The following is a 25,066-nucleotide window of genomic DNA, read 5'->3' on the forward strand; positions in this document are numbered from 1 at the left end:
CCAGCTCTGCCTGCGGTGACTTGGTGCAAATTCTCACATGTCATACTGGTGAGTGACCTTTACCTCGCCAAGGCAGCAGTGACACCTTGGCTCACAATACAGGTTATGAAGTAGAGGAGGTATTTGCAGCCATCAGGGGAAGAGTGGTATTAGAAATCAGCCTCTGGTCTGGTAGGTAAGCACACCTTCCCCACAGTACTGGGAGCAGAAGCTTTCTTGTCTTGTCTTCTCCAAACTCTTCACGTCATGGCAAGACTGCCTGAGGTTATCAGCTGAAAGTCAACAACCCTGATCCCTTTGGGCCTGCTGAAAATTGATCGCAAATCTGAATGAAACACTGGCTGTCTCGGACACCTCAGTGAGCTCCTGGAGTGGGGAGATGCTCACAGCCCTAGCTCACTAGTTAAACATGAACCTAAAGCTGGCCTAGGCCTTGCTGGAGCCCCAGGCACAGCTGACGGGTGAACCAAAGCAGGCCTGGCCTTGGCAGAACAGTAACACACTAGGTATTATCTAGCCAAATAAGCACATTCCTGACCTGCGAGGATGGACCAAGAACACCCAGAGTGACTACATAAACTAACTCCCAAGAGATGGTACAGGGATGCACTGACCCCTCGTAAGAGAAGCAGGGGATGGCAGGATAATGGATGAGAATGTTTGGTTTGAACTCGCAGATACAAGGTACAGGCTGACAACGAAAAGCATATGGAATGTACTACGTTAACTTGTTTGTATCGATGCATAAAAGGAGAGCGGAAGGAGGGGTATCTTTGTACTGATCTAGGGGTCAGAACTGGTACCTTCTCACAGGCATACAGGTTAGTGTATCTGTAGCTCCTATGGGGCACCAGCATGGTGCTTTGGCAACAATGAACCTGGCCGAGCACCTTGGCCACTGAACTGAGCCTGTGGGCTTTCCTGATGAGTAACTCGAGGTCTGCTGAATCAGCTGGCCGCGCTCTCTGCTCATTCAGCTGACGCCGGAGCGCCGAGAACAGCTGCACGAGCTGCGCTGACAACGCTGCGGCACCAGTGACACAAACAGCTGTCAGCACTGCATCCCTGGGACCCAAAGAGGTCTGATCATTTGGGTCTACTGGGAAAACAGAGTGAATTCAGCTGGGGGGCAGTCCAGCCCAGCTTGCCTGCGGTTCACAGAGAAGCTCTTGAAAAGGGGTAAGCCCTGTCTGTCTAACAACTGAGCTCTTCCACTTGTTGCTCAGGGTCAGCATGACACATCACAGAAGGATCTTCCAACAGATTTAAAGGAGAAGGGGTGAAAGAAAACACCATCACCAGGGTTGTGCCTTTGATTCTTTAATAAGGTTTTGGTAGTATACAAGCTTTTTCCGATTGTCTGGATTAACATACATGGATTTAAAAAAGGCACAGAATCCATTGCACAGCTTCTGTTTTGTTTTTTAGATGAAGTTGCTCATTTGTTGTGGTTTCAAGTGTAGGATCTTACAGTACTCGGCAGCATTTACAGCGTGTTCTACATACAGGTATTCAGTGCATGCTTTTATACAAGAGTTAGAATTCAAATTCTCTCTCAGGATCTCTATATACACAATAATACAGTGCTTTTCTTCTGAAAAAAAGCTTTAAATTATTTCTTGCATGCTTGGTCTGCCCAGAATAGTGCAAGCATATAATACAGTGTTATTGCAGTACAAAAAGGCCGAGGGGTTTACCTTAGGCTCTAAAGGGATTAGACACAGGAAGAATAAAAAGGCTCAGGGAAAAAAAAGCTTTGGACTCCTTCAGACAACTTGGTCCTTCCAAACCAATCCCTCATTACCTTTTAAGCTACAGCAGACAGTTCCCCCACTGAAATGGGCTTCCAAAACTTCTCTGAATGCAACAACAGATGAGACCTGCTGTCAGACCCACATGAGTCTGTCTAATGTGCTTCCGAGATGACACTAGCCTGGAGGGTTGCATAAAGGGGACTTTCTCAAGAACCAGCTCCTTGTGCAAACACAAGACCCCCAAGATGAACTCTCCACAGCAAACCAGGAAGCTCATCCACACGCTGCACACCTGTGTCCAGGCTAATTGCATGCCGTAAGTACATCAGCATCATCGAACTCTGTCTGCTTGAAACAGAAGCGACAGCTACAGACACACCCTGCACCTTAGCCGTCTTGCAGCGAATGTTTGATTTGGACTCAAGCTGGCTTCGCCGTGACAGAAGCACAGCAGTGAGCCACTGGCTGTGGGAGATAATGCAAAGGAAGGATATGCTGGTCCCTGCGTCTTTTCATGGGAGCTGGAAGGTCCAAGAACAGAAAGCAAGTTCCCAACGCCACTCAGAGCACTGCACTGGGAACGGGAAGAGGCCTTAATCCTGAGAAATGCAGATAGCAAATAGACAGCAAGAGTTTTAGTCCAGTCTTCCCTGTAACAGCTTCCAACTGGATCCTGTCGGGGCCTCAGCATATCCTGGAAGTGACATTATGCTCTGCCAGCAGCAACTGAGCTCACTGGGGACTGGGAGACTTGGCAGAATTTACTACAGTGAGGGGGAAAGCCAAAATCTGAGTGCCTGATTCCTTCCAAGCCAGCTGCCCCAGGGGATAACAGGGAGCAGGTGCCCTCACTGAATACAATCCCGTAGAACTATGACACTAGTCTGCAGAAGCCTGCTATTCCAAGATTTGGCAGCACCAATCTCATGGAGATGATCTCCTTTCCCAGTGTCTTACCACCGGAAGCTACACTGTCCTTCTATTGATCTTCAGAGGTGCATATGCCACACCCATCGCTATGCTAGCTGCGTGCCCTGCTTCTCACTGTGTGCGCTCTTTGCTTCACACCCTTTCCTCAACATCTTGGCAAGACGTGCTAGACCTGTGAAGCTAATCCCCCTGCCACAGAACTCCCTACTTCTCCCGTCCCTGGGAGAGTCTGCCTCCGGTCTCTGCTTGAGAACACGCACCAATGCAGAAGGACTGTTTTCACTATCCACTGAGCAAAGTGGAAGGAAAACAATGCAAAACGTGTTCTAGTCCCCAACTGCAAAAGCAACTTGATAGCAGCAAGAAAGAGGAAGAAGGAAAAAGCCTGCAAGGCCAATCCCTTCCCCAAGCAGTAACAGCCCATGTAAATTAGCAGGGCTGGACAGGAGCCTGCCGTGGTTTTCTCAGGAAGGACCAAGCTGAAGGGGCAGGCATCCCATGAGCAGCCCCTTTATTCACCTGGGAGCATGGAACAGATTTTGCAATTAGCGTGTTTCATGTCGGCCTATCACCCGCCTGTGCTTGTGATGAAGCTGATGATGAGGAAGCTCTAGGAGTTCTTGTAAGGAAGATATAAGCCAGGTTCGCTGGGTGACAGGAGCTAACATGAAATGCCTTGCATACTAAAAAAGTAAAGCCTCCCGACACACAGCAAGTTTCTCTCTGAATGTTCAGATGCATGCAGGTGACTGTAGCATGGAGGTTAGTTTCACCCCCACCTTATGTGGTTTAGCAGCTTGTTAAAAAACGTACATTCATTGCAAGATCATTTCCCACAATGGTTTTTGTGGTACAAAGAAGGAATTTCAATACATCAAGTGAGAGTTAGAAACATTTCCTATAAATGAATCTTTTGTGCTGTGGTGTGGAACTGCCCATGCAGATCTCTACGTTACAGTGACCCAGACAAAGAGCACATGACACGAGAATGCAGCAAGGGAAGGAACTGGCATACCGATCAGCCTTTACTCTTTGTATATAATAATTGAACAGTGCACAAAAAAACAAACATTCTCATGGACTCAACCCCAGCTGGTCCCAAGTGACAGCACCCCCTCCCCTTCACAGCATTCTGTCACTGGAGACATCAACGTGCTATGAGACACTGTACTAAACAAGGGATTGACTAGGCTCCAGGCCCTTTGCTCTAATCTGCATACACACATAGGGCCGGATAATCCACTCAAAACCAGACATGACAAGGGTATGGCCCTTTGTTTCACTGAGGTTCTTCCTTTGCAATAGCCCTTGGGGTACTTGCATTGATGTGCACAGGCCACTGGCACTGCCAGAGAAGAAAGCCTGTGTTACGCCGCTGTGATAGACCTGGCCCATCGCACTCCACGCAGGGCTCGTAGACACGGGCCGTACTGCCACACAATCAGCAATGGAAGCTCCAGCAAAAAAACCCACCATCACCATGGGGGCAAGGGGGGGAAGGGGGGGAGCATATTTGGCTTATATTGGCCAGCCTCTCCAGTGACCCGGACGTACCCACCTATGCGTGCGTGGAGGGAGGGCAGATGGAGGGCAGCCAAGCTAGGAAGAAAGGCACCCCACGTTTTCAAGTTGAGAAGTATTTGGGGTTGTTTGTTTACTAGAAGCAGAAAGAGGCGTTTAGGGATTTTCAGGGCTTCAGACCTTGTCCGGCAGAAAACACAATCCCGCTTTTATCAGCAAGCCTCTCAAGGCACGTCTACACCACAAAAACCCACTCCCGCTGCAGCGAGTCTCAGAACCTATCAGGGCAACTGACAGGGGCTCCTGGGCTCCTGCTACAGGGCTAAACATAGCAGAGTAGAGATTCCTGCCTGGGCCCCGAGCCTGGGCTCCAGCCCGAGCGGGAACAACTACACAGCCATTTTCAGCCCCACTGCACAAACCTGGGTCAGCTGACTCAGGCGCCAAGGCTTGCTGCTGCCACCTGGACATACCCTGGCAGGCAGCTCTGTCCCTTAGCCCTGAGCAATGCTAGAATTTGGCCAGCAATTATCTCCACATCATTGATCACCAAAGAGATTTCCACCTTGAACACACTAGGATAAGAGGGCTTCCAACTATGCAGTGCAAGCTACTTAGAAAGTGCCTCAGCTCAAGGTAAAGATCTGATTGGGGCAGGTCAAGGCTCTCCGCTACACCTCCTATTATCTAGCAGAGAAAGCGTTACGGGTTAACGATACAGCCCTAACACAGTACAGCTCATGTGGCCGGGGAGTGGAGAGATTCCCTCTATCCCACTGAAGAGATGCCAGTTTCACTGGGCCGAATTACTTTACGTGATGGATCTCCTCCCCAGGCCATGCTCATGAGCAATAGAAACCCTACCCTAGCCTTGCTAGAGTACTCTTGTGCCACCAGTGAGCACTTAAATGCAGAACACACAGGTCAAAGTGAACTAAGTGCTAATAACATGCAGAGGAAGCATGTCAGAAAATGACGATGCAGGAGGGAAAAGACCGGGCATTGATTTCAGTGCTAGTTTCAGAGATGCTGGCGGGTAGCCTGTTTATTATTCAGCTGTTCAACATCAAAGAATCTAAAATATAAATGATTTCTTCTTTCACTCATTCCTTTCCCCAAGATCATGGCTCTGGATTCAGGGTAGTACATTTCTGTATGAGACACACACACCGGCGATCCTGACCACTTGCGAACAGTGAAACCCAGGGATGCTTTTTGGGATAGTCCAGATATTAGCCCCCGAGTCCCAGCCTAGTTTCTTCCAACATGGGTAATTACACTCTGCCTCCTGAAATTCTCCCTGAAGTGTCAAATTCTTTCTTCGGTCAGGATCTCCTGGGATGCGGGCATTTAAATGGGAGGAGAAGTGATTCCTATCACATATCTATACACTTTGTAAAGTGCTTTGGGATCATTTGGGATGGGGTGTGCTACTGAAAGGTAAAACACTCTACTATTACTGAATAAACTCTGAAATGGGTTTTTTAAAGCTCAGACAATGGAAAGACTTCCAATTTTTCTCTGGAGCTCTGAGAACCACCTGTCAATCAGACAGGAAGAGCTCTCCAGTTCCCCGTCTCTAAATGGCTTTGCTCTGTTACAAACTGTCTGAAAAGTGCAGTGCCCCAGTCCCTGCACCCCAATTCCCTGAGGAAACCTGTGCAATGGAGAAAAGGCTAAAGTGCCGAGGGTCACTTCTTGCCCCTAGTCTAACTAGAAAGCCTCAGCTCTGAAACAAAGGCCCCCGGCTCTCAGAGCAGGTGACTGCCACTGCCATGTCCTGCCAGACAACTGCTCTGTGCAACCAAAGACAATGGACAGGTCAAATCCTCAAGGCCACCAGCACATGGCAGTGCAGGGGAACGGAGTCGGGCAGCGCCCTTTTGGATGAAGTGGTTTGGTTAGTTTGAGGCACAGAGCAAACACCGCCTGGAGCTTTAGTTTTGGTTCCCCGTATCGCAGCTGTCAGCCACAACCCTTTGAAATGAGGATTATTAACAGGCCTTTGAATCAGCTCAGCGGCAGGAACCCCATCACCCTGCAGCTGCAGCGTCGTGGGCGGTGTCAGCAAAGCAGTGAAGTGGCTCGGAGGAGCTGTGCTTCTCCCCACACCCCGCCAGTGTTAAGAGACATTCCTCCCCAGCGAGATGCCAGCTGCGAAAATGCCATTTAAACAGAGCTTCTCCACTTCAGCAAGGGAAGGGAGCAAGTTTGCAAAAGCATAAAGCCAGTCTCCTAGACCCCCCCACCCCCGAACTCAGACTCTGAGGTGTGCAGGGGAATGTGGGGGGCAGGAGACAGGCTGAGGGAGTGTAGGGGAATATGGGGGTAGGGGGGCAGGCTGTGGGGGACAGGGGCAGAATAGGGGGATGCAGGGGGGTGTGGGGATAGCAGATAAGAATTGTGCAGGGCCAGGTGAATCTGTGGGGTGAGGACAGGAAACCAGGGAGCACCAAGGAGGGAATGTCATCTGGGGAGGTGACTGAGCGGGCTAGGGAGGAAGACAGGCCAGTGATAAGGGAGAGGGATGGAGCGCAGGGAGCCCTGCCCTGTAGCCAGCGTGGAAGCCGCATTTTTGCATGTGCATTTCGGATTGAATTTTGACCCTGAATTACTCACACCCACCCTGGACACCAAGTTCACAAACCAGAAGGCAAATAACTCTCTAGTCTATGCCTGGATCCATAGCTATAGCCAGAGGGATCTGTCTGAATCTTTGGACTAGTGTCAGCTTGGCAGGAAAATGCCTTGCCCATCCCTCTGGTCACGGGCAAGGCAATGCACTGGTGGTGACTTAGCTAGGCTGGCAGCAGGGCTAGGCTAGGCAGATGCCTCTGGCCTGGTGCCCCCCTGCCAGGAGAGACAGCTTTAAGGGGATGCTGGGAGGAAGGCTGCAGCTGCGTCTGGAACTCACCATATCCAGGGGGCCCGGCCCTCCCCTGCCCCACATAGGAAAACTGACGAGGCCTGCCCCTTTCAGAACACCCCTGGCAGCAGCCTCGGGCAACACCTTGTCGTTTGGTCCTACCCCGTGGGCAGAGAAGGGTGACAGAGTGAGAGACACTCATTGTGTGTGTGTGTGGGGGAGGAGTGCCGTTCACCACACTACCACCACGGGCTCCTCTCCTGCACCCTAGCAGCCGTGCCGCTAAAAGGGATGAAAGCAGCAGGCCAGCAGCACAGCCCCCTGCTTATACACCACGCAGCCTGGGCAGAAGGTGACTACAACTGTGGTGGGAAGCACCCCAAACGGGTCACATTTGCAGAAGAAGGGCTGATATTCTCTTCCTTGCCAAGCCTCTTTGGCTGCTGGCTTTTGTTTACCTGCTTCAGACGCAGGCCACCAAAGATTAACTTCCCCAGCAGCAGAGTCCGTGTGGGTCTAACTGCAGCAGGGAAGGGCTGGGAGAGAGCTTCCCGTGACAGCGCTCAGAGCCTTCCCCTGCGCTCTATAAGGTCTTTGAAGGAGACTAATGCACCAACTCAAACGAGGGCTAATGACTCACCAAGGATGGTGTGATCCAGACAATGGAGGAGGGAGATTGGAGGCCTTTGCCTAGAGCGTCCTAAATTAGCTTCACTCAAGCATTTATAGAACCATTTTCACAGAGCGGGATTAAAAGGCAAGGTCTCATCAGCTCTTTGCTATGGGATGAAGGGATGGAAGACTATGGGTGTTGGGCATAGAAAAGAAGGAACTGAGGGGGCCCAGCCCACACATGGAAACCAGGTTATAAGATAGATGGGTTTCTGCAGATACGTACAATTTGATCTGCACTGGATCCTACCCCACTGTGTCCTCGCAAGGTTAGTGGGGCTTATTTTGAATAAGACTGGTAAATACCGACAGGGAACACGTGCTGTGCAGAACGGGGCACAGGCCAACAACAACAGAACGCTGCTCATTCAGGAAACAAGCACCCCTGGCTAACGCACACGGATAGAAGGCACCAGAGTCTGACTTCATGAAGAGCGAGTTTTCTTCCACTGGCTGCAGCCGGCAAGTTAATTCTGAGAGGTAGCAGGCACCTGGGAAAATCTGACTCAGACAACAAACTCCTTACACACACCCTGGCTGCAACTCACTTTTTTCTGAGGTTTGAAGTTTAATATTTGTCAATTGCTCATTTAAACATTTGCACCTGTGATTACAATACACCAGGCTTCTCAAACTTCAATGCACCGCGACCCCCTTCTGACAACAAAAATTACAACATGACCCCAGGAGGGGGACCGAAGCCTGAGCCCCACCACCCCAGGCAGGGGTCCAAAACCCAAGCCCAAGGGCTTCAGCCCTGGGCCGGGGGGCCTGTAATCTGAGCCTCGCTGCCCAGGTCTGAAGCCCTTGGGTTTCAGCTTTGGCCCCGGGCAGTGGGACTTGGGCTTGAGCCCCGGGCTCCCGCAAGTCTAAGCCAGCCGTGGTGACCCTATTAAAATGGGTCCTGACCCACTTTGGGGTCCCAGCCCTCGGTCTGAGAACTGCTGCAATGCACGAACCTGGGAGGCGTTAGGGGCCTGCCCTCTCACACGGCGGGTAAGGTTTTTTTTTAGAATCCTGTAATGAAAAAGTTGCTACTTGAAAATTCTTGGCCGCCACCATCTCTGCCACCCCCTCTCCCTACAACTGGGGACCCCCCAGTGCTGCTCCCTGTGCTTTGTTGAGTCTGTGAATAAATAATAATCTGACCAAACAAACCCAAAACCGCACCCCATGTCCCTGTAACAGCAAGAGCCCCCCAGTTAGCACCTGCCTGGTCAGTCTCTACGTTTTCAGGACCAGAAGGGACCATTCTCCCCAACCGTCTGACCTCCTGTACAGCACAGGCCAGAGACCCTCACCCACTCCTGCAGCCAGCCAATAGCCTGTCCCTTACAAAGACATCCAATCCATAGGTGCCGGCGATCGGGTGGGGTGGGCAAAGGACCACTCCCCTCCTCACAACTCTTTAAACAGGCGGGCTATGCTCACTCATTTTTGAGAACCTGAACTCAGAAGGGGCTGAATGGGGGGCAGCCCCTCCATAGCCCCTGACCAAGTGTGTGGGGCATAACAGCAGAGGCCTTTCCCCTGCTGGTGTGACCAAGGGGTGGCTGGACCAAATTGGAGTGGGTGACGCTGGGACCTGATGGACTGGGTGCTGAACCACTCAGATATGGCTTGTTTTGGTTGCTTCCCCCCACTTTCGTAGACCTTTTTCTGCCCCAATCCAATCCCAATGTAAATGCTGGCACTTTCCCGGCATCCCTTGGTAAGCCGGCCCAATGGTTATCTACAGCTGACAAATTAAAAACATTAACAATGTGCATCTTATTTCCAGTTTGAACTTGGCTGACTTCAATGTCCAGCCATTGGATCTCCTTCTGCCCATCTGCTGAATTAACAAGCCCTCCAGGGAGGTACTCAGAGACTGTGATCTGTCGCCTCTTAACCTTGTCTTTGATGAGCTAAATCGACTGAGTGCCTTCAGTCTCATACAAGGCAGGTTTTCCAGACCTGAAATAATGCTTATAACTCTTTTCTGATCCTCTTCCAATTTTCCAACACCATTTTAAAAGTATAGACACCAGAACTGGACACAGTATCCAGTAATGGTCTCCCTGGTACCGTACGCAAAGGTAACACCGCCTCCTGGCTCCTTCTCAGCATCCCTCTGCTTATATGCCCCAGAATCGCATTGCACTCTTTCTGCCCCAGCTTCCCACTGGGAGCTCACATTCACTTGGTTAACTACCACAATTCCCAAATCCTTGTCAAGTCCCTGCTTTCCTGGATACGCATCCCCATCCTATCGGTGTGACCTACACTCTTTGCACCTTGATGCCTGGCCTTGCCTTTGGCTGTTCTAAAGTGCATGTTTGTTTGACTTCACTCAGCTTACCAAGTGATCCTGACCGCTCAGTATGACAGCCTGGTCCTTATCATTATTTACCATCCCACCAATCTGTGTCACCTGCAAACTTTACCCACAAAGATTTTATACTTTTTTCCAGATCACTGGTAAAATACTGAATGGCATTGGCCACAATCAGATCCTGGGGGTCCCAACGAGAACCATGCCCATTTGTCGATGATTCCCATTTACAAATACATTTGAGAGCTGCATTAGCCAGTTTTCAATCTATTAATTAATTTTTTAATCAGACTCTTGCAGTATTAGGTCAAATGCCTTAGAGAAGTCTAAGTATATCATGTCAGGGCAGCTACTTTTATCATCCAGCCTGGTGATCCTGTCAAAGAACAGTACCAAGGTTCTTTGACAAGACCTGTTTTACATGAAACCACAGTGACTGGCATTAGTTATATTACAGTTCTGTAATCTTTCTGGACGAGTCATATGTCAGCCATCCCATTATTTTGCCTGGGACTGATAATTAACAGTACCGGGTTCACCATGGCACCAGGCCCAGGCTCCAAAGGGGCCCCGGCCCGGCCCGCTCTGCTTGGGCTGCACTCCAAGGCCCCGCCAGCTCTTCTCTGCCCCCCCGCCTCTGCCCCCTGCCCTCTCCTGTTGGATCGCAGGCCAGTTGAGGGCTCCTCTCTGCCCCCTGGCGGCAGCTGGGGCTGAGAGAGCTGGAGCCCTGTGCCGCCTGGCAGGGGCTGCTGATCCCCCCAGGCTCCGCGCTGCCAGGGGCTGACCCCTCCTCCCCTCCCTGAGCTCCCCGTGCCATGGCCAGGGGCTGACCCCTCCCCCACAGCTTCCCACACTGCAGCCAGGGGCTGACCCCCCCGCCGCCCCTGAGCTCTGCATGCCACCACCAGGACTAGGGCTGACCCCTCCTCATCCCCAGCTCCCCGCAACACTGCCAGGGGCTGTGGCTAGCCCCTAACCCCCCCTCCCCCCAAGTTCTATTCTACCTGGGACTGGGGCTGATCCCCCCAAACCCCACTGCCTGACACCTCGCGTTGCCACCCGCCCCACACACACGTTCCTCCATGCCCCGCCAGGAGGGCGCACCAGACTTCCTTGGTAAACTGGGCATTTGTTTGTTTGCTCTTGCCAGCTGATCAGTTGTCAAGAGCAAACAGGATAAATGCCTGTTTTTGTCAAAAAAGTCAGAACGGCCGGGACAGAGCTTAATAAGGGAACTGTCCCGGCCAAACGGGGACGTATTGTCACCCTCTCACCAGGCAAGTGGGTCCTGAGAGAGCCCGCCTGGGGCAGGGGCAGACCCTGGCCTGGCTAATCCCGCCACTCTCAAGAGGCCGGAGCGATTCCCCGCCCTGGCACTGAACCGGCCCCGGCCGCACTGCCAGCCCAGCCTGGCAGACACCATCACCTTCCAGCAGGGCCGGCGAGTGTGTCAGGGGGCAGGGTGTGAGGGAGGTCTCTGGAGGTGTGGGGGGCCTGCTGGCCAGTGGGAGGTCTCTTGGGGGGCGGTGGGGGAGGTCTGTGTGTTGGGATGCTGGGCAGTGGGGGGGTCGGGGGGGTGCTGTGTAGTTGTGGTGGTGGGCTGTGGGGGCGTGCTGGGCAGGGGTGGTAGTGTGCAGGCCGCTGTGCATTTGTGTGGAGGGTCTGTGGGGCGGGCGGGGGAATGCTGGGCATAGCAGTTCCGGGGAACGCTGGGCATATGGAGTCGGGGGCTGTGTGGCACGGCACGGGCCCACCCTGAAGGGAAGGGGCATGCTGGCAGCACAGGGCTGGGCGGGCCAGTGTGTGTCTGGCAACCGTCAGTTTGTACACAGTGCCCTTGCAGTGGGCAGGGTGGAGCGGAGCTGACCCCTCCATGCTATGCCCCAATGCCCCTGGCTGGCCCCTTGCTCTGGGGACCGACCTCCCCACACCATGATCCTTTGCCCCCATGGGGGCCCACAAATATGTTTGGCGCCAGGCCCAGAAAAGTTTAATCTGGCCCTGATAATTAAAGGCCTGTAATTATGCTAGCCATCTCATTTATTAACTGGCAGAACATTGGGTTCTTCCAATCCTCTGGAACTACTCTAATTTTCCATGACTTTTAAAAATTCACATCAGCTGTCTGGACAGGTCTTTGGCCAACTCCTTTAACACTCTTGGGTGCGAGTTCTCCAATGTGGCTGATTTTCACATGTGTAGCTTTAGTAACGCTGTAGGCTCAAGAACATGCTGTCCAGTAAAAGCAAATGTTATGAACATACAAAGAAAAAAAATCAGAGCCGATCAGTCCTTCAGAAACCATCTCCCAGAACATTATTCTCGAGGGGAGCGAAAGCTTGTTCTCCCCTGGTTTCTACACCTAACAGGAGCTGCCAAATTGAATTAGAACATTGGTCCATCTAGTCTGGTTTTCCCCCTCTGGCAGTGACCAATGCCTTTCTGATGATAGGACTAAACCCCAAACTGCAGTTGAAGTTTTTGAACTAACACAAAAAGGCTGCACACATCACAAATCCAAAGAGATGAATGGAGGACTCCCATGGGGACATGCATGGACCACAACTGAGAAGGAAGCATTCCTGGTGATTCAGTCTGAAACAGCCCTCTGATGCCGTACAAGGTCAGTATTAGAATTCAGTATCTCTCTCTTAACACCCAGCTCTGTCCTGCCTGGTCACACCAGCACATTCTCTGCTGGCTGAGCTCCCCATAACTTTGTCGTCAGCACCCTGGGCTCAGTTCCTTCTCCAGAATCCTCTCCTCTGGGCTCACATCCCTCTAAACCCCTAAGCCTCACCAGTGCCCCTCTCCTTTTATAGACCAGCACTCACTTGCATCGTCACAACCCATCTTCTCTCAGAAGAACAGACCAAAGGCTCAGTTCAAGAGAAGAGAAATACTGCATTCACTTAGCTACCATGGGCTGTAATCCAAGCCTGTCCTCACACTGCAGCTACACTGGGAGGCGCAATATTCCGCAGAGAACTTTGACAGATGACACCAGGGTTCTGGTGACAATTTCAATCACCCCTGACGTTCCCGAGCCCCCCCGACTCCAGGCACTGTTTCGGACAGGGTGTCCTGGGGCTCTGTGCAGCGGGTGGTGAGGTCCAAGTCCCACAAGAAACCTGATCTAACTAGTAAGAGAAAGAAAACTGGCATGCCTTGGGATATTGGCTCTCCTGGGGCACCAGGAGCGTGTGCCAGGCAGCAGGGTCTCTAGAGAAGCAGCAAAATAGTACTTAGAATTCCTGGAAGTTACTTCCCTCTTTTCCTCATGTGACAGCTGAGAACAGCTATCCTGGGACTCAGTATGCTCACCAGCTCATTGCCAAAACACACCAAAGCAAAATCAGAGCTATCACAAGAATGGACACGGCAAGGTGGGTGTGCTGGTTCACCTATGAAAAGCCAGAGGTGCCTAAAGCTTCAGGGATTTTTCAATACAGCGATCTACAGCTGGGCTGGTAAGGAAAACCCTTACTAGCCCACTACACTTGGCAGCATTCCTGGGGCAAGGCAGGTAGGTTTGGAGCAGCTGTAGGAGGGGAGAGCAAACAGGCTCACTGTCACACACCAGAGACACAGTCACAGGGGACAGAAAGGTGTGGTCACCGTGTGAAAAACAGACTGCAACAAACGTTCTGGGATTTCAGAGCAACGGTGACCAGGACTCCACACAGAGAGACAAATCCTGAGGGACTAACTCAGCCAAACATCCAGGGGGCCTCTACCTGAATCCAGGCTGAGTCAGATGGCCCCCAGATTTGGCCCAGTGTAACAGACTAATGATGACAAACCTGACCTGGATTTTACTGGAGTGGGCGCTCTCTGAACCTGCACTGCCTCTCCGCTCCGGGCCTAACCTGAAGACGTGTTTGGCGTGTGCCCGTGTTCCGTGAGGCAGCCGGGAACTCACGACCCCGTGGTTGCACGATACCACCACGGAGCCCAGCAGAGAAGCTCCGGAGCCAGCCCTCTAATACATGACCTTCACCGGGGCTATTCCCATCCATCTTCAGCCGGGATGCAGCCTCGCCCGGCGTGTTGGATGGCTGGAGAGGCAGGTGTTCTCAGTCTGGGTTTGCTCTTGCCTGGGTCTGGCTGAGGGGGCGTTGGAAGTTACAGTACCTTAGGCCATGTTGTCTGGGATTCAGTATTGCATTAAGTGGTGACGCACTGTGGGGAGGTGGGCATTATTATTGCATTACGGAGGCTGCTGCTCCTCCGTACGGGCTATGTTTTATGGGTGAAGCGGGCCCACACCTGCTGGAGCTGGGACCTGGAAATGCGGAGGACAGAAGGCATGAGTCTGTGGTTTCCTGCCGTGAGGGGCATGTGCCTGCGGTGGGGCATGCGCACGGGGCTGCTCTCCGCTGACCGGCTGCGCTGTATGAAAGTGCCACCGAGCTGAGGGTAGTGTTCTGTCTCCAGGGCTGAGGAGGAGAAAACGGAGGACGCCAGTCTTCTGAGGGGGCTGTACCTCGGGAGGGAGTGCTGAGAATGCCTGTCCTCCTCCAACTGAAAAAGACCAAGAAGAGTGGAGGGAAAGGTGTCAGGCAAAGACTTGACTCGCTCCTGGTTTGTGCTGCGCATGCTGCAGACATCTTCGCTGGCGGGTGGCAAGTGCTTCCGCTCTTGGCTGACCTCACTGACTGCTCTGCCTTTGTAACCTGGGTCAGGCTGCCTGGAGACCCTACGGGGCAACTTCCACCTGCACTCAGATTGCATCAGGGGAGCGGGGCCGTCCTGCCTTCCCCAGTGACGTGGCAGCGTGACGGAGAGAGGGGGTGTAGGACTCCTGCACCCCAGCCCCCTGCCCCCGCTGGCAGGCCCTGGATCCTCAAGCCACCTCCATCACCTGCTTCTCTGCACCTTTCATCTTGGCACTGCAGCTGGGCCATTCAGACACCTTACGTACAGGTAACAGCCAGCAGCTGGGCACTGGCGGAAACTCTCTGCTAGGACAGAGGAAACCCTCACAGCCGATACCATCACATTCCCTGACTAGCCAGGTCTGGTGGCAGGCTCCTTTCTGGGGCTTGACGGCTCGCCCTGGGATTCGCCAGTGAACCCTCCTGCGAGTGGACTGATCAGTCCTTTCTCTTGCCTGTGCCACTGAAATCACGGTGCGCCGCCTCTGCCCTTCACCCCAACAGGCGCAGGCTTGGGGCACCGACCCTGGGCACGTGGAGAATCAGGGGCTGCCTGAAGGCAGTCAGTGCGGAGTGACCACTGCAGCCATTTCTCAAAGGACGTTAAAGGGCCTGTCCAGAGTGGAGCCCAGGGAGGAGGGAGCTGTAAGCCCCTTCTCTGACCCTGGACAGGCCAGGAGCCTGGGGGCTCTAAGATACGCTCGGGTTTGCCATCACTCCACCCTGCCCCAGTCCACCCCCAACAGGCCTCTTCCTGCACCCATGCCCCCACTCACCCATGACAATATGTTGCTTTATATGGGCAGGACCTCAGCACACCACTGACTGCTATGGAAACCGACACACCCCTTCAGGAACAGCGCCCAGCCTTCCCTAGGTGCTGAGGGAAATGGAGGCTTTCCAGCCACATTCTCTGGTTCTTTAGCTTCAGGGGACTTGGGAATGCTAACCTGCTCCTCCCCTTTCCACAGCTGTCTGCCTGAGCCCCGAGGAGCATGCTTGTCTCTCAAGTCCACTCACAGAGCCGTCAGGTCTCCAGCGGGCAGGAGGCACCTTTCCCCCAAAGCAGCATCCTTCCCAGTAAAGGCTCTATCCTCTCCTCCTTCATGCCCCTCCTGGACAGACACGTCTCGGAGAAGGACTCGGCGCTCCCCTGGAGAGCTGACAGTACAATCCGAGCAAAGGGGTGTGGGAGGGTACCGTGACTTGGTGGGGAAGTTCAGCTGCATCTTGTCCCACGCCAAGCCTGTCCTCCTGGCGCAAACAAGCACACGTAGACAGCGGCTGAGCCCCCTCACCTGATCACATGGCCTTCCAGTATCCCCTCCCACATCCCTTTGGTAGGTACATGGTCAGTTCTTGAGGACGGGACCTTATCTCTATGCCAAGACCGACAAATCCCAGCCAGCACACGCACTTGTCTCACCCAGGCACCAACCTCCCATTTGGGTACTTGCTGTAAAAGTTCAGATGACTGTGCGTGTCCTTCATTTGGTTCAGCTGACCCTAGTGCTGCGACTCCTGCTTTCTGCACTTGGCAGACTCGGAGTCCCTTCCCTGTCAGCGATGGAGTGTGTTTAGGCTTATAAGTGCTTCTCGGGGCACCATTAGATCATCCAGTCTGAGCTCCTGCATAACACAGACTGGACCCTCACCCAGGGACTCCTTCCTCCAGCCCCTAAAAGGTGTCTGAGGTACCCTTCTATACCCATCAAGCATGGTGAGGTATGGCTGCCTTTTGGGGTGGGCTGGGACTGTCTGGGGAGTACAACAGTGTCTCCTTTAATTGGATGCCTGAACTCTACTGCCAAAGCACTGAGGAACCAAGGACTCAATATGTTTATGGAATTTATGCCGGTGTTAATGGATGGGAAGGCGCTCCTACCTCGTCTCATTGATATCTGTTCGGCATGGCCACTCATTGCCTGTCACTTGGTACTAGGACTTGTCATATAATTCTGTTCTGGGCAGACCTGTGTGCAGTATACCGCTCACGGAGGGGCAGGGAGGAGGCAGAATCCAGTAGCTGGGTAACTACTACTGAACTGTCAGTCTGGATTGCCATGAGCCGGAGCTCTAGTTAATACATGTAAATGAGCTATACTTTATATAAATTCCTGTCTTTCTTCCCTGACCCTCTGACTGCAAAGGCCATTTGGTTCCACGTATAGAGCCCAGAATCCAAAGAGCTTCTTCTCACGGGGTGTGTGTGTGGGGGGGGGGCGGGGGGTGTGGAGGGAAGGAAAGCTCAGTGGTTTGAGCATTGGCCTGCTAAACCCAGGGTTGTGAGTTCAATCCTTGAGGGGGCCATTTAGGGATCTGGGGCAACTATGGGGGATTAGTCCTGCTTTGAGCAGGGGTTGGACTAGATGACCTCCTGAGGTCCCTTCCAACCCTGATATTCTATGATACTCTACAGGCATGATCTCTTGGAAGAAATATTCTCTCTCTCTCTCTCTCTGTGTAGGCTGGCACACACCCAGACACAGCTTTCAGTCTCTCCACTCCATGACTTCCCTCCAGCTTGATGGCACTTACACAGGTTGGGGCAACGTGGGTACATCCCGCTTCCCATCTACTGAACAGGATCCACGCAGCCTGCCTGCTGCACAGCATGGCCCGTCTCTCACCAGTGGGGAATGGTTTCCTAGGCCCCCATGGTGTGCCCCTGGGCAGTGGGGCGGGGCAGGCCTGGGTGAAGGCACCAGCCCCTCCGTCAGAGCCAGTAGCAGCAGGGGAATGTGGGGGACCTGGGGTGACTGGGGACCCAGAGGAAGATATTAGGGACCAGAGGGGCAGGTGGTGGGGGACAGAGCACCCAGGGTCTTTTGGAGCGGGGAAGGGGGGCAGGGGCAGGAGAGTCTGAGGCAGCCTCCTCCATTTTGCCCCTGCATCCTATACTCCCTTCTTCTGCTCTGTTCCCTTAGTACTGCTCAGCCCCCTTCCAACCTGCCCTCTTCTGTCCCTGCCCCCTGCAGCCCGTCATCCTCGGCCAGGCCCTGACCCCTGCCCAGACCCCCACCCTACCTGCCCCTGTCACCCTTAGCCTCTCTCCCCCCTCTGTCCCAGGAGGACAGCTCCCTCCTCCATACAGCCGGGCTGCCGGCAGTGGGAGCTTTGTCAGTCTCCCTGCTCACAGTTCTGGTGCCTGCAGCCACAGAGGCCCCCTGACACGGGGCCAAGCAATGCAGGGAAAGTCCTTCTCAGCCCCTGCACCTCTCCATGCATGGTGGACAGAGTCGCTTTGGGCTGCAGCCCCCGGCAGGCAGCGCCACACCAGGTACCCCACAAGTCAATCAGGCCAGGCCATGCAGAAAGCAGAAGCAGGGAAAGCTCGCACCTGGGTCTCTCACCCACGCTACCCGCAGTACCTGTCGAGAGCTCTGTTGGCGGGAAAGGGCTGGGGAGCTTTGGAGCATTAGCAGTAAAGGTGGTTTGCTCTGGCTAGATTCGGCGTTCATAGCTGTGCACGGCCAGATGTGGTGGATCACAGATATGGTACCAGCACCACCCAGCCTTTCCAGGGAAGCCACACTGCGGTTCCAGACTGGGCAGCACTCGGGCTCAGAGTCAGGCCTGGGTGTTTTTCTTTGGTGACTCAACTTTAGTCTCTCAGGAATGTTGTTCCAGAGCGGGGTCCGAGATTCCAGTGAACCAACCCAGGCAGCTAAAAACAAAAAACCCACCAGCCAGCGTGTGTTCACAGCCTGCACTACAAGGTGCTCAAACCTGCACTCGACAGGGCAGAACCAGTTGCAGACGTGTCTGCGCGGCAACTCAGACAGAAAGTCAGCACCCCCACACGCCTGCTTCATACACCCCACTTCCCAGGCACCTGCTGCATGACACAAGAGTTACAGAGAGGATGCAAAGTAGTGAGAGCATGAGGTAGGGTCAGGGGACTTTTAGGAACCACGAGGGCAAGGGGAGTGTGGGGGGTGGGGCAAAGAGGCACTGCCCCTGCTCTGCAGGTACAACACACACCACGTTCAGCTCTCAACCACACCCAGAAGAACAAACGCTCCAGAAAACAAACTTGAAAAAGAAAAACAACATAAGAACGGACATACTGGGTCAGACCAATGTCCATCTAGCCCAGTGTCCTGTCTTCTGACAGTGGCCAATGCCAGCTGCCCCAGAGGGAATGAACAGAACAGGGAATCCTCAAGTGATCCACCCTTGTCACCCATTCCCAGCTTCTGGCAAACAGAGGCTAGGGACACCATCCCTGCCCATCCTGGCTAATAGCCATTGATGGACCTATCCTCCATGAACTTATCTAGTTCTTTTTTGAACCGTTATAGTCCTGGCCTTCATAACATCCTCTGGCAAGGAGTTCCACAGGTTGACTGTGTGTTGTGTGAAGAAATACTTCCTTTTGTTTGTTTTAAACTTGCTGCCTATTAGTTTCATTTGGTGATGCCTAGTTCTTATGTTATGAGAAGGAGTAAATAACACTTCCTTATTTACTTCTCCACACCAGTCATGATTTTATAGACCTTTATCCTATCCCCCCCTTAGTTGTCTCTCTTCCAAGCTGAAGAGTCCCAGTCTTATTAATCTCTCCTCACATAGAAGCCATTCCATACCCATAATCATTTTTGTTGCCCTTTTCTGAACCTTTTCCAATTCCAATAGAGCTTTTTTGAGATGGGACGACCACGCAGTGCACGCAGTGTTCAAGTTGTGGGCATCATTATTTATGCACCAGCCCTGTTCCACCAGCATCCATAGGCAGAGGCCGCAGAGAGAGCCCCTGAGCTAACCCCAGTTTGTAATCCCCTCAACATACTCCATACTCCAACACCCATATACCTACGCATAGAGCTGGGTGGTAGCGGTGGGTATCGTACAGGAACTCTGCTAGGGAATTAGCTGATAACTTCCTGCCAGTGGCAGATAAAGATAAATATGTCCATGCCAGTTCTTTCCAGACTACCAGCTGTCTTCACTGCCACTGTGCGTGAGGTGTGTTGCCATGCTCGCAGACCCTAGCAAAGCACCAGACGGTTCTGTCTTCCCCCCCTCTGGTTAACATGCGGATGGGGTTGTCAAGAAGGTGAATGTGAGGTCTTCTGTATGCTGGTGGCACACAGTCCGAGCTGATGCCTGATCCTGCTGGTGGAATAACTCGGTGCCCAAAGGAGCCCAAGCTAACCAGGACAGTTTTAATGCCTATAGGAGGGGAGAAGTAAGCGGAACAGGACAAAGTTATCTCAGCACCCCCAACGGATGGATTGCGCCTGCCCTTCAGTACTTTCAGTGTCACAAGCTTCTCAGCTGTGTCTAATAAGGGAGCAGCGTGCCTTTTCTGGAAGCGTGGCCCTTTATCCACCTCTTAGTCCCAGCAAGCTCTGATTGCTGCTGTTGCAGCTAATGCAGAACGTGGTGTCCAGGTTCTGCAGCGGGGACTCCAGGGCAGACCACAATTTGTCTGGATACCAGATGATTTCTTGGTGACGTTTAAGGTGCTGGTTGTGATCAATAAAGCCCTAAATGACTGAGATCCTGGCTACCTGAGAGACACCCCCTTCCCTACGTGATGCCACGGTGGTTATGGTCATCACAGTTTGGGAGCGAACAGCCCCCAGTGATCTCTCAGCAATGATCTCTCAGTGGAAAGATCTCAGTAGGCAGGGTTATCTGCAGGAGGGTTTCTTAGCTGTGGTTTGGCAGAGCCTGGATTTGGGGAGCTTTAGGGCAAACTGTTAGTCGTCCGTTCTCCCAGGCTGTCTCTGGGGATTGGTGTCAGGGAGCAGATGGGAGCTTACTCTGGTGAGGAGGAGACCTGTAGAGAGCAACTGTGAAGCACTGTCAGAGAGCTGGGGCTGGCTGTGAGCACTGGGGTTCCCCGTGCACTTGGGCTGGGGCCCCCCTGCTTTCCAAGCTGTGACTCCGGTGGGTTTAAAGCATGTAAGTGCCAGGAGACTCACACATCCGTGTCTAGAAATGGGAATTCACTCCCAGACCCCAACTCACAGCCGCAACCCATCTCGTTGGTACCTTTGCTACCCACCAAGGAAGCCCGGGAAACACCTCTGTGCCACGGCTCCTTTGTGCCAGCCCAAGCAGTGTGCCAAAGTACATGAGTCCCCTCCCTCTCAGGGAACAGCCCTGCTGCGGGAGGTCCATTGTGGGAGTAGAGAGCGGGCTCTGCACCTTCTTAGGAGCAGGAAGCCCTTTGGGTGGGCACCCCCAGAGGCAGGGGGTGGGGGCAGTCAGCACATTCCTGTGCCCTGGCTGCTCTGAGCTGCTGCGATCACCCAAAGGCACAAGTTTGGGCATCCCTCAGGGCTGTATAGAAACTCCATGTAGCCTGCAGTGTGGGCTGGGCTGAGCTGGGCCCAGCAGCCCTGGGGCTAGGAGGCACGAGGCCCCTTTCCCCCTACGCCAGCCACACATCGGCTCCTCAGCACTGTTCACCAGGCATGTTGTTAAAAAGTTGCTTTTTCTACATTGTTTAGCCCTGGCTTACAGTTCTCAATGATGCACCAGGCATGACGTCCCCAGCCCGACAGCCACAGGCAAACAAACGGCTGCAGGACTAGCAAAGAAACAGGACAGTTGCAGCAGAGGCTCTATAGGAAAAATCTTTATCAGACCTACTGAGGCAGACAAGCAAAGAGTGGCCCATGTCAGAGGCAGTGGACACTTATTTTGAATGGGGGCCAGAGGGACAGGAGGGGGAAGAGGCGCCGCAGTGGCCCCTGCAGCCCTGGTGGGGCCTGTCTTGCCTCTGCCCCATGGCCACGGTTTACAGTGAAGACTATCTGGCTAGCTCAGCTCGGTGCAAGTGAATAGAAAGAAGGTGAATCTCTTGGGGTCTGGGCAGAGACAGCAGGCGGAGGGGCTGGCTGACTAGGTATGTTGAATGTGTTGATGAACATCTGAAAATAATTCACCAAGGAAAATCCACCCAAATGCACTTCAGAGGAAAGCCGGGGAATGCGCAGAGTCCTTCTCACAAGAGAAGCCCCTACCCAAGTCTCTTCCTGCTCGCATGGCATTACCCACCATTTCCTTCGTTCCTCTCTTTTCTCAGTGTGGTCGTTACAGGGTCTTGCGACACATTTCACAAGAGTTGGGTGGCACCCCACGGTCCTGACAAAGCTCCAAATAGGGTAATTATATTCTCCCATCCTCACTTCCCCCTGCGGTTCTAGCTGCCCCTGGTATCCCTTCACTTCCTGTCCTAAACCGATGCCTGTTGTTTCCAGGCATGTTGAACAGCTTTCCTGTTTCACTGCCCTGGCTGTGACTGCACTTCAGCAGTGTCATGATTCATGGGTGTGTGCAGTCTGTCTATATAGATATGCATGGACATATGGGGAGCCAGCCGGGGTTCCAGTATTTAGGATGCCTAGCACACACTGGGAATGCCTGGGAGCTGTCACAACTATTGCAGTGGCAGGGGTGGGACGGAGAGACCTGTACCATGTTCCCCTGCACCTGACCTCACTGGACTTGGTCCATGGCCCCAGCAGCCCATGCCCCATTCTGAGAGCACCACAAGGGGCAGGAAGTCCTCCAATCCCAGGGGCAGAGGGAAGAGAGAGCTGAGCGGGGCTCCCTCCAGCCATCCCTCTGGAGCCAGCACATGGCCCCAACAGTCCATACCTCACTCTGGTGCTATCATGTGGGGCAAGAGTCTCTCACTGCTGCACTGGGATCCTCTTGGCTACGCCCCAGACACACCACAGGGCACCAGAGGCCCATCCTCCTCCTGGAAAAGCAGCCGTCTCATGCCGCTAGCCCTGTAGCTCCACGGACAGCGGCCTGTGCTGGGGCCTCAAGGACTGGGGCTCAAACCCTGCCCTGTTTCACTTGCATACAATGGGGTTTATTTTTACCATTTACAGATAACCCAGGACATTCCAGAAAAAGGGGGTGTCAAAAGAATGATAGCCAGGCTGCAGAGCCGAGCAGTTGAAACTCATGACATGCCAGATATAGAGCTGCCTGTGCGGTTTCAGTTCTGGCCCCTTGTGTGCACGCGCTAGGAGACGGCCTTTAATTACATAAGCACCCACTATTTTCCCCCAGGACCATGCCTCACTCAGTGCACAGCACAGGCACACAAAGGGGCAGAATTAAGGTTGCACAAACCACCATAAACCTGGCACTTCCCACCTGTCAAATGCTTGACTGCGGCCACCTCTAGGGGGAAGGTTGGCTGCTGTTAACAGTGCACACAACACTGCATAGTGCTTTCATGGCTCTGCTGGATCTTGGTTCTCCTCTCACCTCTTCGACTGCACTTCCAGCATCCCTTAGTAGGTCCTGTCTCTGCTCCCTGTCGGCTTTGTCCTTGGTCCCCTGATCTTCTAGCTGCACATCTTACTCCGGAGTGGCTTCATCTGCTTGCATGGATTCAGTCATGGTACCATATCGGTGCTGAGGATTCAATCACCCACGTTTTTGCCTCTGCCCAGCCCTGTGCCCGTCTCTCTGACAACACCTGAGTAGCTCACGGCCAGGCTACACTCAACACGGCCAAAACAGGGCTCCTTATCCTCCACAACCTACTCCCCACTTCTGCCCCTCTCCTCGGCCATATCACCACCACTCTCCTCGAAATCTCGCAGGGCCAGGAGCTTCAGAGCATTTTCAGCTCCTCCCTCACACCCTAGCTATTATTAGCTTTGCTGTTTCTCCCTCCAGGACCCTTCCCTTCCATCTCAGCAGCTCAGGCATGTCCCTGCCCTGGACATATCCCACTGTGATTACTGCAGCTTCCTTCCCCATCCCAATTCCCTCATCACTCTCTTTGAATCCCTCCTATGACTCCCCCTTGGCTTGAGCATCAAGCTCAGCGGCTCATCCTCTCCCCCTAGGCAATGCACAGCTCTGCCTGCATCTACTGTCACCTCCTACCTTGTACTCTTTGGGGTGTCAATGATTTTATCCCCCTTCTTCCTTCTCCTACCCATGGCTTTGTGCCTCCTTTCATCATGCTCCTTGTGCATGGACCAAACTCCCAGTTCTACTGCACCAGGCCTCTTGCTCATTCAAACCTGTCCTAAAGAATCAATTCTTCCATGAAACCCAGAGACACAGGTCATGAAAAATCCCTCTCCAACTCAGTGACGTGTATCTGGGAAAGATGAAGATGAAGAAGAAGAATAGCTAACAGCACCATGGGCTATGCAGAGTGTCTTCTCCTCTCTGTGTCAGTTCCTCAGACAGGGACTGTTTTTATCCGCTTCATGTACAGCTCCTGGCATGCTGGCAAGAATGAGGAACATGCTACAAGAAATGCCAAAGTGTGCAGAGGGGACCGGTAGCCAAAATCCTGGAGCGCACATAAATTTGTGTTTCTATCCTGGGCAGCAACTGGAAGGCTGTAGTCACTTAACCTGCTGCTTTGAGACATTTTTACTTTTGGAGTCTGTTATCTGGGTTTGGATAAAGGCTCCTTCCTGCTTCAGTAACAGAAAGCCAGGCACACGAACACACAAAGTAGCACTTGTGTGCACGCACACACACTCACACACGCACACACACTAGCAGCAACCGCATTCTGATAAATTCAGTCATCCATAAGGGCAGTCTAATCCTCTTGGTGAGGAGGAGTGAGAGACTGCCAGCACCTGGGAGATGCTGGGACAGGACGGTAGCGCGATAGATGAATGGATAACTCCAGGAAGGTACTGCTGTAAGGAGACAGGATTGCAGCTAATCTCACATGTAAATACCAAATAGAACTGGAGGCCAGGCTCACAGAGGTCCAAGGGAGTTCAGCGGGACCAGGAGTGGGTCCTGTATCTACACACCACCACCTGTGGCTATTGCCAGCTGGTACTGCAGTGAGCTGCACCTCCTCAAACACCCTGCATGGCTCAGCACGATTCACTCGCATGCACAATGTCTGGTCAGAGCTTTAACAGATTCACAGGATTCCTGGAGTTCTCCTCTGAGTTAGCTCATGGTACGCAGGCCATACTGGGTTGATGGAGCCCCTCCACTCACCAAGTGCTGCTGGGACTGTTAGAACAGTCAGCTGCCAGGCTGGCACAAGCCAAGTCCCACCAGATGTTTATGAGTGAGGGCTGGATAAAAGCATGTGGGGGTCAGGGCCCTTAGCTTTACTCTGGCTCTCCACAGCTCCTTTCCTCCACCAGCGGGCTGGCTCGGAGAGCTTTCCTCCCAGCTGCCTTCCTCCTCCCCACCCATTCACGTCTCACACAGGAGTCCACAGATGGCTGCGTGACTGCCCAGTGCACACTCCTCCCCTCAGAGCTGTGCTGTGCACTGAGAGGCAGTTGTACGATCTAAGCATGGCTGTAAGTTAGAGGGAAAACCAACCATTCAACCAAACCTGGCACTGGCCGGCAGCGCTGAGCAGCCACGC

The 25,066-nt window shown here is 53.2% G+C and overlaps 1 protein-coding gene across 5 annotated transcripts in view; it reads right to left on the bottom strand.

Annotated features, from left to right (window-relative positions):
• TTBK1 (tau tubulin kinase 1) overlaps positions 1-25,066 on the bottom strand; it is a 154,693-nt gene that overhangs the window by 11,785 nt on the left and 117,842 nt on the right. For 4 of the 5 annotated variants that reach the window (XM_075127284.1, XM_075127285.1, XM_075127283.1 and 1 more), the window contains one exon: positions 14,327-14,581. The exons of the other annotated variant lie outside the window; for it this stretch is intronic. In XM_075127284.1, coding sequence (XP_074983385.1) covers positions 14,327-14,581 — 255 coding nt within the window. The remainder of the gene's footprint in view (positions 1-14,326; positions 14,582-25,066) is intronic. 5 annotated transcript variants of the gene reach the window in all.

The sequence above is a fragment of the Caretta caretta genome, chromosome 3 (assembly GCF_965140235.1).
Source record: "Caretta caretta isolate rCarCar2 chromosome 3, rCarCar1.hap1, whole genome shotgun sequence".
NCBI classification, from domain to species: domain Eukaryota; kingdom Metazoa; phylum Chordata; order Testudines; family Cheloniidae; genus Caretta; species Caretta caretta.